General features: G+C 52.8%; 1 protein-coding gene across 5 annotated transcripts in view; it reads left to right on the forward strand.

Annotated features, from left to right (window-relative positions):
• Positions 1-11,968: 11,968 nt before the first annotated feature.
• The window catches only part of ACBD6 (acyl-CoA binding domain containing 6), an 89,975-nt gene continuing 83,848 nt past the window's right edge, over positions 11,969-18,095 (forward strand). For 3 of the 5 annotated variants that reach the window (XM_074832947.1, XM_074832951.1, XM_074832946.1), the window contains exon 1: positions 11,969-12,204. In XM_074832947.1, the coding sequence (XP_074689048.1) occupies positions 12,007-12,204 (198 nt within the window). In that variant the 5' untranslated portion in view covers positions 11,969-12,006. Of the gene's footprint in view, positions 12,205-12,289; positions 13,172-13,730; positions 13,809-18,095 lie in introns of those variants that run through there. The other 2 variants (XM_074832950.1, XM_074832948.1) reach the window with 2 other exon arrangements.

The raw sequence follows: 18,095 nt of genomic DNA on the forward strand, positions 1-18,095 counted from the left end.
GGGGAAGAGGTGAGGAGGTGGGGAGATATCAGCCAGGGAAAAGAGAGAAAGTGAGGATGGAGATGGAGGGGAAGAGTAGGAGAAAACGCAAGATGAGTAAGAATTGAGGGAGGAGGGAAATCAGGCTGACAGGCCACAAAAAGCCAGGGGGAAGGAAAAGAAAGAGAAGACAGTGCAAAGGAAAAGGAGGAGGGGAAGAGAAAGGAAAAAAAAAAAAGAGAAAATTCTCCAAAAGTTGCATGATCACAAATGCCTTTGCTCTTGCACCACTCGTCACGCTTATCAGCAGGGTGCCATGCACACTGCTGCGGGGCATGGGGGAGCAGGGAAACCCAGGGCAGGTGTAAGAGCAAGTCCCCCCACGCAGGGGCACGGGTGCCCCAAAATACAGACACTCCTGGGGGCTGAAGGTTGGGTACCCGCTGCGTTATAGCGTGAGAGACCAAACGGAGCCGTACGGAGTGGGGCTGCAGCCCTCGGTTATCCCCAGGTATCCCAGTGACCCTAATCTTACCCTTCCCCAGTTCCCAGATTTTGGGAATTCGCTGGTTTGGGGATTAATTTGGGTTTTCCTTCAAACCTCCCAACCTCCAGCACAACTTCAGATGATAGTTTTCAGCTTTTTCCCATACCCACACCAGGGCCGACCCCATCCCAGCTGCCAGCCCCTCGGCGTGGCGGCGTTCCTGCCCGCTGCCGTAGGCAGCTGCCCGGAGCATCGCTCCTACCGACGTCTGCAGGAGCAGAGCTCATTTGCTGCGGTGATTTATCGGGGTCCTGTCGCAGGCCCGAGGACCTCTGATTTGCGAGCGCTCTTACCCACGCTGAGATTTACCCGGCAGCGACAGCGGCGCATACAGCAGCGATGCTCGCTGATACCATCTCTTAATTATGTTTGCAGAAAACCGTTTAATGAATAGAGCTTTAGTGCCCTTCATCTGAAACTTCACACTCAGCAACCTGCCCGGCGCTGACCTCAGCGCGAGCTAACCGCTATGTCACAGCTTGACTTACATTTAGCAGGTCACCAGCTTTTTAATGCATTACCTTTGCAGGCTTGTTCCAGATAAAATCACTCAGGGTCTGAGCCTGCTCCCACCACGATCAGTGGCACTGACTGCAGCGGGAGCAGACGTGAGGTGGGTCTTTGCAGCTTCGACCCTTTGAATGCTGTCAGGCTTTCAGAGATAACGTGCAGCATGGGGGAGGAGGACGGATTAAGAAATAAATATTCTCTTTATTATTTGCTGGATGCATGGCGTGAAATATGTACCATGATGTATAATAAGTGAAGATCTTCTGATATGACAGCTTACAAATTCAGTGACTGAAAATAACTAGTGATCCCCCCTTCCCTTTGTACTTTGGAGAGTTTTTAACTCACCAATAAATGCTATTTATTTATTTAATACCAATAAATGCTATTTATTGATATTAAACAAAGACAGGTGATAGCAGGGGAGCCAGAGCAGGGGCTGGACTCCTTCTTACTCACCATTGCCATGTTCTCTAGCAACAGCTCCATTTATATATCTGATTGGCAAAACCTTGCCTCCTGTTATCAGACACGCTTTGGGACCACTCTTGGCATCGTGACAGTGTTTCACCGCTCTGCTGGGACTCAGGGCTTTCTGACTCCTCGAAACATTTCAAAACTCTCAGCTCTGCACATCCAGGGGCTGGGGGAGGAAGGCAGGAAGGAAGAGGGGGCAGGAGGAGCCTTAAATGAAAGAGGAAGGGCCACTGCTGCCTGTCTCTGCTGCCTTCTGCCTGCAACCAGGCTGGAGGGCAGGCAGGGGGAATGCAGGCAACGCATCGCAGCCGGGGAGGGATGGCGATCCCAACCGATCCCGGTTTCAGACCTGGATCCCTGTCCCTGTGCTTTAGGTCTGGATCCCAGTCCCCATACCTTGCTTGCACCAGGCTGCTACATTGTCCTCATCTCTCACTCTTTTCCGGGAAAGAGTTTGCATTGTGATTTTCCCCTGTGCTGTTGCAGCTAGGAAAAAATAAAAGAAGCAATGTTATTTGCATTTTTAAACCAAGCAAGGAGAAGTCGGGAGTGGGCTTTCCGCCAGTGCAGTCTGGCACTTGCTTTGTTGAGAACATATAGAATAATTTATAAATAGCATGGTGGTTTTTTTAAAAAAAGTATAATTATACTTTTAAAGATCCTGCATTGCTGGGGAGAAGGAGTCTTCAAAAGAGGCTTTAGAAAGAGTCTTGCAGAGGGAAAATTTTCTTTAATGGTATTCATAAAATCACTAAGAGGAGGGTTTTCCATAGCAAGAGACAATGCAAGACACCCACAGACAACCATTCGTACACCTCTCTTCCTGCCTCCTCCCCAGGCAGCTGACTTTTAAGATGCCTGGATATTTAGGGGCTCAGTTTGTCACGGAAGGGGATACTTTAGCAGCACGACCCTCCCTGGCCGCATGAGCAAAGCAGGACGTGCAGAGCCTGGACCACTGGGTGGGTCAACATCAGGGCAAGCGGCAAAGATAAATTCACCTCCTCTCCATCGAAACCATAAGAAATAATTCCTGAGCCCGGGGAGCTGGGAGCAGCAGTGTGCCCCCGACCTCGGTGCAGCGGAACTGCTCTCTGCCGCTGGCCAGAGCTGCTCCGCAGAGGTGGCGGGGGCATCGTGTGGGGAAATGGCTGCTCTCTGCATCCTCCGCTGCCCTGACCTGCCCGGGCGGTGATTCCTGCTCCCAACGGAGCTCCAGGGGCTTCACCACCACTGCTTGGAAAGGAAGGCGGAGAGTAAATAAATAAAGAAGTAAAAGCAGGTCAGGGGCAAGCTTGACGTGGAACAACGAGGGGATTTAGAAATCATGCCAGGAGATTATTCCCTGCCTGCCAGGATCAATAGAGCAGCAGCCCTGGGCTTCAGACACCCTCGGCATCCGCTGGCCAGCCCCAAACACCCCCATTATCTGTTTCATCGATACTGGTCTTGAGAAATGCAATCAATATATTAGATTTCCCAGAGACAACAGTGCAAAATGCACAAATCCTCCGGCAGCCTGAGCTGGAGCTATTGATTTTTCACATATTCTCCCTCCCCATCAGTACCAGCAGAGGATGAGGATGTGATGATGAGCATCAGGAGTCTGGGGGGGGTCTCAGTCCCCAGGGCAGAGGCCATGCACAGGGTCAGACCAGCAGCAGCACAGCCCAACCCACTGGGAATTGTCACGGTGTTTATACACCCCGGCAAGCTGCCTGCAGCAGGTTTTTTAAGCCAGGAGGAGCTGTGGTTTCCAGGCAATAATAATGCACTGGATGGGCCTGATTCCAGCGGCAGGGATGTCAGTACCTATCCAGCTTCTTCCAAGCGCTGTCCCAGCAGCCATAACTTCCCACAGCTCTTCCGAGCAGAGTAAGATGATGCTTTCATCCCCGTTTCAGCGGGAGCCAGGATGAGACCTGTCAGGAGGGGATGTGCCTGCCTTGGCTGCAGGTGGGTCACTTTAGCCACTGACTGAATTTGATCCATTGGGACTTGAGCCCACCACAGAGGTGGATTTAGCACTCAAGATCCCCAAGAGCCACCTCCAGGGATGGGGCAGCCCTGTCCCCAGCTGCAAGTGCAGGGGCATGTGGGTCTGTGGGCAGTAACCATGTCCTGCCTGGCTTATTTATTGCCTCCTCTGCACTCTCCAGGGCAGGATTTGGCCCATACATTGCTCAGCCAGTGTCAACGTGCCTGATCTTAAAAATCCCAAGATTGGGCAACAACATAGCCCTGGCTGCAAGCCTGCATGTAAAGGCACGACTGCTACCGAAACACATAGGGATACAGAAACACAGAGCAAAAAGCCAAAGCAGCAGCAGCTCCCCTTAGCCGGAATTCTGCTCTGTGAGGGGAGCGGGGCTGCCTCCGCTCATCGCCTGACGCCCCCGAGCAGGCTGACCTTTCCCGGGCTGACTCACAACCGACGTATGTACGGCCGTGAGCAGGCGGCAAGCTCCTCGCTGCTCCCACGCGGCCCCTCTGCTTTGCTTGAGATCGCAGGGGTGTCCTGCCTGGAAACTCAGTCGGGGAGTAAGAAAAAACCCATCTGCCCAGATGGTTTAGGTCAAGATGACCCTGCCAGGTTGCTTCCAGCCCCGCTCCTGTGCTGTGAGGGGTGCAGTGTCCCCCATCGCCGTAGAGGGACGAGGCCCAGGGAGCTGCGCTGGTGGTGGCTGGGCTGGGGACTCGCTGTGCTGTCTTACAACAGGGAGCAGATGGGGGGTTTCACGCCCTTCACTGGTGTGTAAGTGATTGCTCCTGGATCGTTTCCAATACATATATATGTGTCTGGTTTAATTTATGCATGCTTGCTTGGTGCAAGAAGACAGCAGCTGACCAGTGGTTAAGAAAACTGAACACCCCGAAAAGGTCTAAAATTAGAGAAGAAACAAGAGCTGCTTCCTCTGAGCCCCTGAGCTGTGTGAGCTGCTTCCAGAAGAGCCCCAGGAAGAGCCTCTGCCCTCCCTGCTCTGTCCCCGGGATTGCCCCATTGCTAAACCCCTCTTCTTGCCAGTTGCAGCAGAGGAGAGTGCAGCGTCCGTCCCCCTCCAGCACCTCTCCATGTCCATGGCACTGCCCTGCTGTGTCCTGGGGCAGGATGGACCCTATCCTTTCAGGATGTTTTCCAGGGGACAGGAGCTGGTAAAGTGCCAGGTGGCCTTGGGACCGTCCCTGTCCTGTTTACCCCAACCTCACTTGCCTTGTTACACATGCTCTTGCCTCCCCATTGCCATCCTGGCTGCTGGCCCCTTCCCACACGAGAGTGGCGAGGGGAAGGGGGTGGAGGAATGGGGGCAGCACCCCACCAAATAGCAGGAAGGAAGGTAACCTGCGACAGGAAACAGTGTCCCCAGAGCTGCGGCTGCTGGCTCACGCAGCCACCACCACCGTCATGCCAGAGCCGCAGCAGGTTGTGGAGGAAACATGAGATATCGGTGTATCTTGGCATATCGATGTTGCAGGCACCAAGCTGCCACGAGCACAATAAAGCGGCGAAGCAGCACTGGCAGCGGCTCCGTGCCCTTTGCACGAGTGACCAGCTCTCTCCTGCCCTCTGCTCCAGAGCCAGCTGGATCCAGGGGTGTGGGGTAGGGCTGGGGCAACCACCCTTTCCTGTGCCACCCCCATGGTCGATAGGCTGCAGATGGACAATTGCTGGGGTTGTGCCTTGGTGCTGGTCCCTGCCAGGCAGAGTAGACCATACCCGTGTGTGACACCATGCATTGGTGCAACCGCACGCTGGAGGATGGGTCACTGCGATTCTCTGCGCTAAACCTGTGTCCCTTAACCACCATGTCTACAACGGCAACAAAAACCTAAGTGCAGGTGAGGTTGAGGTGCGTGGTAATAGCTATGGCAGAAATCTCCAAAGCCAGCTGGACTTTCTGGGAATTTTTGGAAACCCCGCCATAGCTTCCTGGTTTATTTTAACAACCTCTGAACCTTATCAAAGTGCACAGAAGGCCACAGGCTTCCTATTTGCAAGGGCCGCGTTAGAAAAACAGCTCCTCCTGCCAAACCTGGCTTGACCCTGCCTGGCTCAAGCCCTGCATCATGAGCATCCTTAGGGTTGTTGACTCCTGCTGATGTCCCCAGTGCATTGTAGGGGACAGACCTTGTCCACAGTGAGTCCATTTGGTGATCTCCTGGGGTAGCACTAGATTAGGCTGCTTCTCCATGGAGGATTTTGCCTGACCTGGAAGGAACCATGTGTCCGTCAGGGCTGAGTGTGAACCATCCCTAGGTGTAACACCTGGCTAGAGGTCCTGCAGCCTCAAAACAGATGTCAGATTACAAAGAATCTTTTAAAGCAAGTGGGGACACATCCCAAAAGTCCTTGTGCCACCGGGGCAGAGAGCAAGAAACGGCATGGCAGCTGGGTTCCTGGCCTGGCCATGGGCTGAGGGGTGGCTGGGCTCAGTTCGTGCTGGGGGGTCCACATCTGCTCCCAGCCAGCTGCTCAGAAAGCAACAGCTATGGTCTCTGATGGTAGCCACAGACCAGACACAGCCTGGCTTTTTCCTCACTGTAGAAATTAGTCTCAGTGACGTAAACCACACGTATGCAGAAACCCACCAGCATTTCTCAGTGCCTCTAATCAATGCCAGCAGATCTGGCAAGGGTCACCTAGAGGTAGACAGCCTGAGATCCCTGTCTTCCGCAGTTCCTCTCTGGCTCCAGACATCATTGTGATGTTACATGTCTGGCAGGAATTAGTCTAAAACCCTTCCCTTGCTAACAGGGACCATCGAACGGGCAGGGGCAGGGGCTCTGATGTCTGGCTCATCCCCAGTGGGGCAACACGAAGGGGATGCAGGATGTCCCCTTCCTCCAAACCACACCAGCCTGCCTGGTCAGGACACACTGACCTGTAACCCAAGCCCTGCCCGCTCCATTTTATGGCAAAAACAAGCCATAAATCTCCTTCCACAGAGCTGAAAGGTGCAATTGCTTTTCTGCGGTGCAGGTTTTTCCTTGCACGACTTGTAGCATCACGTGAGGGAAATCTGTAAGTAAAAGTCATGCTGGAGCCATTTATAACGGCAGCGCCGGGATTGTTACTGCTGACAGCTGCAATTACAGACACTCCCTTCCATCGCTCCTTGCTGGCGGAGAGCGGGGAAGGGGTCGGGAGCAGCTTTTCCAGAGCTGCATCCCTTCTCTGGTGAACCTTGTCGCTCATGGGCAGTGGTCAGGGAGGGTTTCGGGGAGGGATGAAGGATGGGGGGTAACCCCCGGTAAGGAGGGTCTGGGGAGGGATGCAGGACGCTCCCCAGTCAGGAGAGTTCATTGAACACATCAGCTGGGGCTCACCTCTGTGGGCAGGACAGGGTATTGCCCTGGGGCTGTGCAGACACAGACAGCAGGTCCAAATGCTCGCCAGGGAGAAATGCTGCTGGTGGCCACAGATAACCCCAAAGAAGGCCGCAGGTGAGGGCAGCATCCCCGGCGAGTCACTGCCAGGCACATCTTACCAACACTATGGTTTAAATCCCCTGACTGTGAGATGTCACAGTGGCTGGGGAGCTGCCAGGGGGTTTGGGAGCTGGGTACCTGTGCCTGGTGCAATAGCAGAGGGATGCAGAGCCAGGTGTGGTGCGAGCAGGGCATGGGTGGGCAGCAGACCTCGCCTGGGGGAGATGGAGAACAAAATGAGGGACGTCTGTGGCCTTGCAGTGGCAGGGCAGTGACAAATGGAGCCATTACTTGCTGTCTGCTGCTGCATGGAGATGTGAGACAAGGGGGAGCTGGCAAGAGGCAGGGGAGCATGGAGACAGCAGCCCTACAGCAGCCGAACCTCAGTGGGGCTTTCCCGCTGAGCACCTCAGCTCTGTCTTCTCAGTGCAACTCAAGGGGAACTGAAACATCTGAAAACGAGCTAAATTTCATCATTAGCATAATTAGGAAAAAACCCGCCAACTTTAAAAATGGCTTTTTATTTTGCTGTTTTCAATCACTAACACCTAGGCATTTGTTTCAAAACTAAGGGCTCTGCTGCACTTTGTGCACATTCATGAAAAAAGATGGGAAAGGGGATGGATGGAGCAGGAGGCTGAGTAAAGTGAAACAAAAATGAAGTTTTTTGTGTTTGTTTCACACCAAGCAAAACACTGCAGGTCAAACCAAATTGAAATTTCTCCTTATGATTTTAATTTGAATTTAGAAAAGAAAATACCATACAAAATTTCAGCTTACTGCCCCAAACCAAAAAGACTTAGTGGTAAGAAATTTCTCTCCGTGGAAAGATCCACTATTTGCACAGCTCTGGCTGCAACCTTTGAACCACCAGCCAGCCATGGTTTTGCAACCACATTATTGTTGATATCAGCCCAGCCTGGTGCCCGCACTGCCCAGCAAGGCTTCAGGCATGCTTGGGGAGCAGTGCTTGGCACCTGGCAGAGGACTTTTTCCATCAGCGTTCAAGAGGTTTAATGATACGTCGGGGAGAGGGGAGATTTATGCACTTTTGAGGGGGGTTATGCATTCCTTTTCCATCATGGCCACTGATTTATATTCACCACAGCACAGGAAGGAGCAAATTGATGTTTTATTGATATCTAAAAAACTTATATGATGGATATGCTAATTACACACTTTTCTCCCAGATCCCCTTTATTATACACAAACAAATAGCCCCGGTGCTATAATGAATGCAGGTAAAATGTGCAATGGAGCTGAACTCTGCAGAGGTGATGCATATGAGGGAGATGTTGCTTATGCCAGGGCAGAGATCTCAGCCCTTTGTTTAGCTTCTCCCCTGGCCAGTATTGAATTTTGGTTTCCCGTTGCCTGTGACTCCATTTCATGGAAATCACCTCCCTTGTCAGGGACAGGTTGGGCACGGCTCTCACAGACACACTGTGGGCTCCTGGCTGCTACAGCATCTATCGGCTCTCAAAAATATTGAGCAGGGTGTGCATTTGCTCTGCCTTGCTAACAGGGGACACATGCACAGGGTGAAAAATGAGCAGGTTTTTTTCATCTCTCTGCTAAAAGTGGTTGTCTCCCCTCCTCCCACTCCCACTGCAGGGACGAAAGTGAGCAAGGTGCGTGACATGTGTTGTGAGTAGGGGTACATGTAAAATGTCCGTATCCCAGGTGGAAATCACAGCTGGAGACAGGCACAAGCTGCCCTGTCCCTGCCTGACAAGCCAGGCACTGCTCCAGCCCGAGCCCCATGCAAGCCCTCCTGCTGTGGGTCCGGGCAGGGAAGGGTGATGGCTCTGCTCAGTGTGGGGAGGTGGCTGTGCTCCGGGGTCTGCTTTTGCACAGGGGACATGGGGTCTGGGGAGCCACCAGAGCAGTGGAAGGACACAGAACAGACACAAGAGGTAGCAGCCTGCGGGGCAGGAGCAGGGGGCAAATCTCCCAAGAAGAAGTGATGAGGGAGAGGAAGGAGATGAGAGTGGTGGGACAAAGACACACGCAACGGATAACCTGGAGGAGCTCAGGAGACAGGAGGGGACATTTCTTAACCAGAGGCACAGCTCTGCCCGCAGTGGAGGTGATACCTGCTGGGTTGGGGTGTGCGGGGAGCCGTACCATGGGAGGGGAGCTCGCCCAGGCTCCCCCCGCTCCCCATGCCCCTTGCCCTTGGGAGGGCACATGCTTCCCCAGCCTGTAGCCTGCTCCTCCTCTGTAGACAGGTGTCTCCTGAAGTAAAATGCACGGCCACAGACAAACCAGCTCTTAATTGCCTCTTTCTCCTTTTGTTGTGGGGGGAAAAAAAAAAAGTAATCATAGCTTAGCTCGCAGGGATCCCTTCAGATGTTTCTTTCAGGCTGGCCGGGGTTTGGTGTGCGCAGTGGCCTCTGCCCTCTGCAGAGGCACAATGACAGGTCTCCAGGATGACTGGCAGGATGGATATGATAATTATACAGGGATATTTTTTCTCTGCTCAGCACTGCTGGTTGCAGCCTGTTACTGTGTCTCTGCGATTCCAGCACAGGACCTGGGGCTGACCCACATGCACAGCTCATGCAGGGGCCCTGCACGATTTTCTTTACCGCTCTGTGCCTGCAATGCTTCTGGTTCTGTGCACTCTGCAGCCAGGGGCTGGGGAATGGGCTGAATTTGACCCGGCTCATACTGGAATGACTGGGCCTCTCCCAGCCCTGCGCCTCTTCATGTTTGCAGGGGGTGGTTGGTGCATCAGGCAGAAGGTCATCAGCACTGGCATCCCCCAAGCCCCGGTCCTGCCCTCTCCCAGGCTGCTGGGGACCAGCAACTAACTAAACATCATCCTGCAGAGCAGGCTCAGTGTGTCTGAGCTCGGCATCCCCATCCTCAGTGTTTCCATGCCAGTCTCCTAAAACCTCCACGGGTGCCTTGCATCAAACCTGCTCCCACGCCTGCCAAAGAGAGGGGGTGGAAGGAAGGATCAGGCCCTCGGTGAAGTCTCTCTTTGAAAAAAAGGCAAGGAAAAAGTGAGAGATCTAGCAGGAGCTGTAAGTGCTCTAGCAAAGAAATCCAGCATAGAGACAAGCCGAAGAGCGTGCGGAGGCTGTGCACTTCAGTTAATTTGCTGCAAGTACTTTTTCCAAGCTATTCAAAAAGGGTTTCATCCCGCCAACCTGCCTGGCTGCCTGTCCCTTGCTGAATGCTGGCAGGCTCGGACCAGGCAATGCTTCCCCATGGCAAGGGGAGCTGGTCGGGGTGACACGGCCAGCTGGATGCAGCCGAACGGTTTCTGGTGGAGAGCAGCGAGGAGGACGAGTTCGCTGTAAATATTGCGGTCTGTTTATGAGGCTGGGTGTTAATCATGCACTGGAGAGGAGCTATTATTTTTTATTTGCAAGTGGCAGAGCCAAGCTGTTTCCGCCTCCCTCCACTTCCTGGTTCAAACTGGGGTTTTGTCCCCCCTGCACAGGCAAGGAGGCTGCAGGGGCCACAAACTTGCTGGCAGGACACCGTTTGTCCCCTCAGCAGACAGCCCCAGGCAGAGTGGGTGCTTTCAGGCACACTCCCAGCTCCAGCAGAGCCGAGTCCATCTCCGCTCTGGTACTGAGCAGAGACTGGGGCCCCACTGCCCCTCTCGCACAGGCTGGGATGCAGAGGTCCCCTCCTGCTCTGTGCAGGACTATGGTGTAGCCACACTCCCATGGTTGGACCCTGACCCCCTTCTTGTACACACAGCCCAGGGGTGGGGACACTGCCACGGCTTGGTGGCCCGATGGGAAAGTGGTGGCGGCCCTGCAGGGCCATGTCCAGGCGCTTCAGTGGGGCTCCAGCTCACTGCCCTGGCTGCGTTAGGGCTTTTTTTTTCCCCTAAGTAAAACTTCTCGCACCCAGTGAGGGTGTGAAAGCAGCGAGAGAAGAAAAGCCAGCTTATTTCTGACTCTGATGGAAGGTCTTTTTTCCACAGCTTTTCCCCCTTCAAGACCCAGGATGGAAAGATGGGTGGGGGTATTGGGCTGGCTAGCGTCTGGGACATGGCCGGGAGACCGCAAGAAGTTGTGTGGATGGACCAGGTCACGCACGGGATGCACCTTCATCCTCATCCTCGCGCCCGGGGGAATGAGAGTGCATCCCAGTGCTCCGGAGTGAGACAGGGACCTCTAAAACCACGGTGCAAACCCCCGCCTTGCTGCTTGCCCCTCTTCGCCTCAGTGTGCCCACCTGTAAGATGGGGTCACGCTGTGGGGTGACCCCCCATGCCATGCAGCCGGCCGGGGGGAGCAGCGCGGCTCTGGGGGGTGGCCGGAGGAGGAGTGGGTCGGGACGCTGCCGGGGTGGCCAAGGTTTCCCCAGGGGACTGAGGGCTGCCATTTGCTGAGGCCGGGGGTGGAGGAGGGAGATGGACTCGACAGCTGTGCCAGGGAGGGGGAAAAACTTTCCGCCCGAAGTAGATACCGGGCTAAATATAAACCGCCTTTGGGCTGGCGCTTGGCCGGGACCCCCGGGGCGGCGGGCGGGGCCGCCACCCTTTACCCGCATCCCGGGAAGATGCTGGCTGCCACCCGGCCCCGCCGGCCCTCCCCGGCCGCCACCCAGGGCCGGGGGCTCCCCGCGGCCCGCGCCCGCCCGCCCGGAGCCGCGGGCGGCCTGCGAGTGCCCTCCAGCGGCGGCGGGGACGCGGCGGGTCCCCCCGGCCCGGCCGCCACCGGAGCGGTGGCACCGGCCCCCGGGAGGGGACCGCGCGGGACGCGGGTCTCGGCCACGCGCGAAGCGGGGTTTGGGGGCGCGGGGTGCTGGGGGGGGGTGTCACGTTTGGTAAAGGTTATAAAAAGTCTGGGGGCGCGGGCAGCCCCCTCGTCGGGTGTTTCTGTTTAATCAGCGCCATCAGCAGCGCCGCGGGCGAGGCCTTCCGAAGCCGAGCTCAGGGGCCACGTCTGCCGCTCGCCGACACGCGGCTCTCGGGCCCGCGGCCGCCCCGGAACCCTCGGGCCCGGCGCGCGTTCCCCGCGGGCGGCCCGGCCGCGCGTACCGAGGCGTGAGGGGGAGCGGCGCGGCGGGCGGACCCGGGCGGGCGGCGGGCCGCCATGGCGTCGCCCCCGCTGGCGGTGGCGGCGGCGGCGGGGAGCGGCGGCGAGGCGAGCTCGGGGTCCGAGGAGACGGGGACGGCGCCGCCGGGCCGCGACCTGGCCGCGCTCTTCGAGCAAGCGGCCGAGCGGCTGCCGGCGCTGCTGCCCGCCGCCAGCAAAGAGCAGCTGCTCTACCTGTACGCCCGTTACAAGCAGGTGAGGCGGGACCGGGGCGGCCCGGCCCGACCCGCGGCCCGAGCCCGGGCACCCCGCGGGCACCCCCCGGGGCGTGGGGAGCCGGCCGAGCAGCGGGACGGGGCGGTGGGCCGGTACCCGGGTGGCGGGGCCTGGGGCTCTCCCGGGGCCACCGGCCAAGGGCCTGCGCGGCTGCTGCACGGAATGTGGCGATGCCAAGTGGAAAAAGTGGTGTCAGGGGGTGCGGGGAGCTTTCTGTCCAGCGCAAAGTTCGCTTTTCCCGCAGTGAGGGTGGACGAAGTCTGGTAGGACAGAGTCCCGCTAACTTCATCCCGCTCGTCGTCCTGCCTCGCTCGGCCAGGGCAGCCCTGACGCCACGCCGCTCGCCCCTGCGGCGGGGACATCGGTCTGGCTTCGGCGAGCGGGTGTCGGTGTGGAGGATTTGGCCTTTGTCGTTGGCTGTGACAGGTCGCCGGTGGGTTGGTGGCCTGTCCCGGCGTCCAGTGAGTCTTTGTGGAGTAACTTGGCTGGTAAATAGAGCTGCCTGGCCAGTGTGTGCCAGGCTCCCTGCGTATGCTGGGTGATCAGGCCACTGGGACAGGTTAGGGGAGGTGTTGGAATGGTTTGTGGAGCACGGCTCGCGCTGATGCTCGCCTGCCCATTACGGACGTCGGGGATCGGCAGCGCTGACCTGCGCGTGGGCATTGAATCTTTGGGGTTTTGATGCGACCACGTGAAGGATGTGCCTGTGCAGATCTGTCTGTGGAGGGCTTTAGAGAGGGCTGGGAAGCTGAACTAGTTAGTTCTAGTTATTATGTTGAACGTGACTCCTTTTCCCGTTCAGTCCCTGTGAATTGAGCAAGCTATAGGATGCATCCTATGGGAATACACAATGTGACTTTTTCCTGCCTCTGTGGGAGAAGTTATGTACAACAAACAAAAAAGCACCAGTGAAGATACAAACGCCTGTAATAATCGCCTGAACTTTGTAAGTATTGTCACACCTGGAAGACCAAAGAGTAAAAGTACAAATATGACTCAGGTCTGTGGCAAGAGATGCTGCCTTGACTTGAAAGCTGAATCCCACCCGTTTGGATTAATAGTTGGAGTTGGGCGTACACATCTTCCCCATGGTTTTCCTCCCATATGGAATACCCTCGTCCTACTACTGCCACTTATAAGTGCTTTCATTTTTTAATGCAGTATTTAATCATCCTCTAAGCTGGTGGTTCCCAGGCTGTGCTTTGTGGACCATTAATTGTATTAAAAGCAGACTGGTCACATGAGGCTTTGTTTTCAGATTTTTCTAGTGCTTAAACAGGTTTCCAGGTTTCTCTTTCCTTTTTAAAGAAAAAGGAGGGTAGAAAAAAAAAATACTAGGAGAACATTTAAGAATAACAAGACCATGCCTAGGATGAGAGGAAAGGAAAGGTTGGGGTTTTTTTTTCTCTTTTGTAGTTTTTTTTAATCTGTATTCTCAGGAGATATATTGCAAATTAACGTCTTGTTTTTTTCACTCTGTTGCAAATGCTTTGTAACTGTCCTAGGTGGAAATGGGAAGGCATTACCTGCATATCAGCTCGTGATTGTCAACAGACTCCAGAGGGTTTCCTGGTTTGAGCTCTGTAAGACCATTAAGGTGTTTAATGTTAAAAGTTACTTAAGTCAAAAGCTGTTTTGCAACAGTTTTGATACGTCAAAAAAAGCTGATAATTAACACTTGTGTCAGCACAGATTTCCAGTTGCCTTCAGCTGAGGGGAAGGGGGCACTTCTGTCCTCTTCTCCTCTGTCCCTCTTGACCCTGGCCAAGCAGGATGCAACAGCAAGTGCCCTTGTGCTCCTTGGCTTCAGGCTGTGCTTGGCTCCTGGGTTTCCGTGCCTTTGGCTGCCCAGTGCTGGCCAGAAAGGTGCCTTCTCTGTTACAGAGTGCCTGGGAGGGTAGTGCTGGCGGTGGAGATGGGAGAAGTTTGCTAGCACAGCTACTGCAGGATTATCCTCTGCTAACTTTGAGTTTTGCAGCGTTCTGTGCTTTAAATCACAACGAGAGCGCTTAATGCAAGTTTTCTCTATTTAATTATAGCAGCTGTATCAGTATGCATAATGGGCTGCTAATATATTACTTCGGTGGACAGTAGTATTGCTAGCACACAAAAGGTGCTGACTCAGATCTGTCCACTGTCCTTGATTTGGCATCCTTGTCTTTCCTCAGTTTAGTGTTTTATGTCACTAAGGGCTTTGATTTAAGATACAGCACCATCATAAAAGAGGTGACAGTAACAGCTGAGCTCTCTGTTAAAATACTGTGTATTATTTATTTCAAACTGTTTGGGTATATAGGCATTTTCCTGGAATTTTATTACCTTTTATTGGAGGCCATTTCAGGATTTTATTACTCTTCTCTCTGATTTTGTTTATGTGTCAGAGACTTGAAAATAAGGGAATTGCTTAGTTGTCATCTCCAGTGAGGTTTTTAGAAGATGTTGCTGAGTTTACGACTCTGCCCCAGAACAGGAGGAGGGACACACTAGTCGGCAAGGCTCTGGACTGGGACTGATTTCTCCCCCCCACTTTCTGTGTGGCTTTGGGCAAATCGCTTGTCTGTGCCTTGAGTCTGTAGTGGTGAAGATAACACTTGCCTGTTGTGTTGAGGAGGCGAAGAACTGAGGTTCAGAAACTAGTGATGGAGACCAATGTAGTGGTCATCGTTCAGAGAGGGGAGGGAATCCAGAACTTGCTGGAAAGGATCGGACTGAAAAAACTGCCCTGCCAGGAGGATGTACCAGTGCCTAAGTAAATGCTGAGAAGTGCAGCAAGCTGGAAACCCAGTGCCCTTGGCAAAACAGGGCTTATGCTGTCTCTCACTGTAGGCTCAAGAATATAATCCCGTTTTTGTTCTATAACACGATGCCACAAATTTGCCCTGAGCTTGGGAGTTTCTGCCTGCAGCTTCCTGTTGCATGGAGCGGTGGGATGGTGCTGACTCGGTGTTACCAGTGTCACTCTCTTTGGGACATACAGCCCCTTGGTCATCAGGGCTAGGACCCCTTGCCTTCTGTGGATGATGTTTGCTTGTTCTTCTCTACACTCTGCTTTCAGTCACTTGAGTACAGGGCTTTCCCACGGGTTGGGGGAGGTTAATGGGGCAGAGCTTTGGGCAGGAACAGGCAGAAATCCTGTCTTGCCAAATAAATTCAGCTTACTTGGCCCGTGTACGGTTAGAAGTCCTGCTTACAGTTTTTAGTCCTGCTGACCACGGAGGTGAGTTCAGTTCTTGTTACTACTCCATAGCTGTAGGCTGCAAATATGATTCACCTTACAAGATTTACAGTCAGGTAAGAATACTTGGCTGGAACTCCCTGCCATATAAATGTATTAGTTGAAAAATGAGCGAAGAGCCGTTTTACCACCACCACCGGGGTGGGGAGGATTGGAGATCAGTTGTGGAGTAAGGCGTAAGGAGGATCTCAAGATTTCTCACAGTCTGGACCAGCAGCTGAAGTTGCATGGGGCTGGTATGCAGTGCTAGCCTGTCTCTGAGCGTCTGTCTATCTGAGCACTCTTCTGAATGTTGTGACCTTCAGCTCTCAGGTGAAGGCTTTTATCCAAGGTTTCTAAATTTCCATTTTGGCCACAAATGGAGATGTCTGCAGACACTTCCCATTTGGAGCTGCCTGGGTCGTCTTTGTACGATTCCTGAGTATAATGCCTGCAGACGACTCTGCATGCAGAAGCAATGCTAGGAAAGTATTTAATGCATTCTGGCTGTCTCTTTTTTTAATGCAGCTGATGAACTGTAAATGAGGAGAGCTAAGCATCAAGTGACCAGTCAGCCCCCTGGAGACCATCAGTAATTATTTTGTGGACACAGAATGAGAAACTCTTGACTTGAAATACTAATACAGGCTCTTGTCGTTCTGCTGATTATGGAGAAAAACAGCTTTTGAGGTCCTTCAGGGAAATAGCATCAGGACAGAGTTCTTCACAAAATTTTGCCCCCAGTATTTGTCAGCATTGGCATATTTAGCTAAAGCTCCTCTTGCTCAGCTGTCAGGCTCAGGTCCCCTCTAATGTTACATTCCTGGTTGGTTTCTGATGCATTATGGAGTCTTGCAGCAAAAAGAGGGAAGCCAAAACCTTTATTTTCTTCTTTCCAACAAAACCACTGCAAGGCTTTTTAATATATCTTAAAATAGCAAACAGGGCACAAGTGCACTTTTTTCCCCTCTTGATGGATGAAATTTAACTACTGTTCCTTGATTTGTATTACTATCAATGTTACTAACAGTCTTTCCTGACACTAGAACAGCCTTTGAATGCCAAATCTAAAGAGAGGAAACTGCTGTCGTGTTTTGATGATGGCGGTGGAAAATTAATATTAAAACATATCATTTTTTTTATCCAACTTGGCCAATTTTTGCAGGTTAGCTGTTGAACTAAAGAATTGCCAAGCAGGCGTTTTCCATACAGATAATGAATTTGCATTTTATTTCCATGTTTGTTTTGCTTTTTAAAACAACTGGTCCAATCCACCTCTGAGCACGGGAGAAAACATTTACACTACATGAATCCTGACTGATTTATTAGAGGACTTAACCGTTGCTAGCTCTTTCTCGTGTTTCTCCATGAAATGCGATATGTTGTTTTAAAGGCTAGCTAAGATGTTCTAATTTGAATGAATTGCTCACTGGGAGACAGTCAGATGTACAGAAAATTAATTTCAGTTAGTCACTCATATCCTCTAACACTTTAAATGAAAACATAGTGTAACTAATAAATATCTCTCAGCATGGGCATGCTCTCTTTAAAGCCTGATTAATGATTCCATCCTCAGCATAAAATCCCCACCCTGTTAAGGTGAAGAATTGTTAGTTGATTTAAGCACTTCACCTGCCTGAACACTTGAGCATATTTCATAAAACATTTGATGAATGCAGTTTAGTTTTGCTTGGCTAACAAAATGTTCAACCAGCAGCCTTTGCCCACCTCCAGAACATCCCTGTGTTCCCTCCCTGGGGTCTGTTTAAATCCCCCATCCATGCTGGGCTTTCTTTGCACGGGGCTGAGCCCTGTGTTAGGAGGACTTGCTGCAATAACTGCTTCCCAGGGGCTGTTGCATTTGGAGCTGTGGTTCTGCTCTGGCTTCCTACAGTCTTTCATCCATCATCCCTGTGGGATATACAGCACTTTCATTTAAAAAAGGCAAAAAACCCAAACAAACAGAAAACCCCAAAACCCTGTGTTTTGTGTAAATTCTGTCCCTATCACAATGTTTTCATTTCAGTTAGATTAATTTGGCCAGTGACATCTGTGCCCAAGGGGCTTTATTTTCTGTGAGAAAGGGGCACTGATAACAGCCAGATCTCGTGGGTCCTGACCCATATTCCCTGGCTCTTCCATGCAGGGACAGAGGCACATTCACTTATACATTCTCCTGAGTCGACTTCAAGAAAATATCTCTGTTACTCAAACCTCAACCTGCTAATTTCTCTGTTCTTGAGGCAATTGTCAGCGCTGGCTGGCTTCATTGCAGGAACGTGGTTGTGCCTCTGGAGCTCTGGGCAGGTGATGCCTCTGTCAGTCCTCTGTGTCCCCCTTTGTGGGTGAGCTTACAGAGGAGCTATGGCTGCTAGGCTTTGCTGCAGCAGGAGGAAGGGCTTTGTATCTGTCCCATCAGTACACCACCCTATGGAAAACTGCCTGAATCCCACTGGCACCCAGTCCATTTTACAGTGGCTGTAAGATTATTTTGTTTTTCCATGTATCTATCCACCAATTCTGGCTCATTCCCTTGTTTCCTCATGTTTCTTATTTCTCCCCCCACATTTTAATTTCTGGCTTAGCTTGTGACAGACTGGTTCACCTCTGGCACTCAGGCCTTGACTTGTCTCTCATTCAGTGCTCCCTATGCAGG

The sequence above is a fragment of the Strix aluco genome, chromosome 8, assembly GCF_031877795.1.
Source record: "Strix aluco isolate bStrAlu1 chromosome 8, bStrAlu1.hap1, whole genome shotgun sequence".
Taxonomy (NCBI): domain Eukaryota; kingdom Metazoa; phylum Chordata; class Aves; order Strigiformes; family Strigidae; genus Strix; species Strix aluco.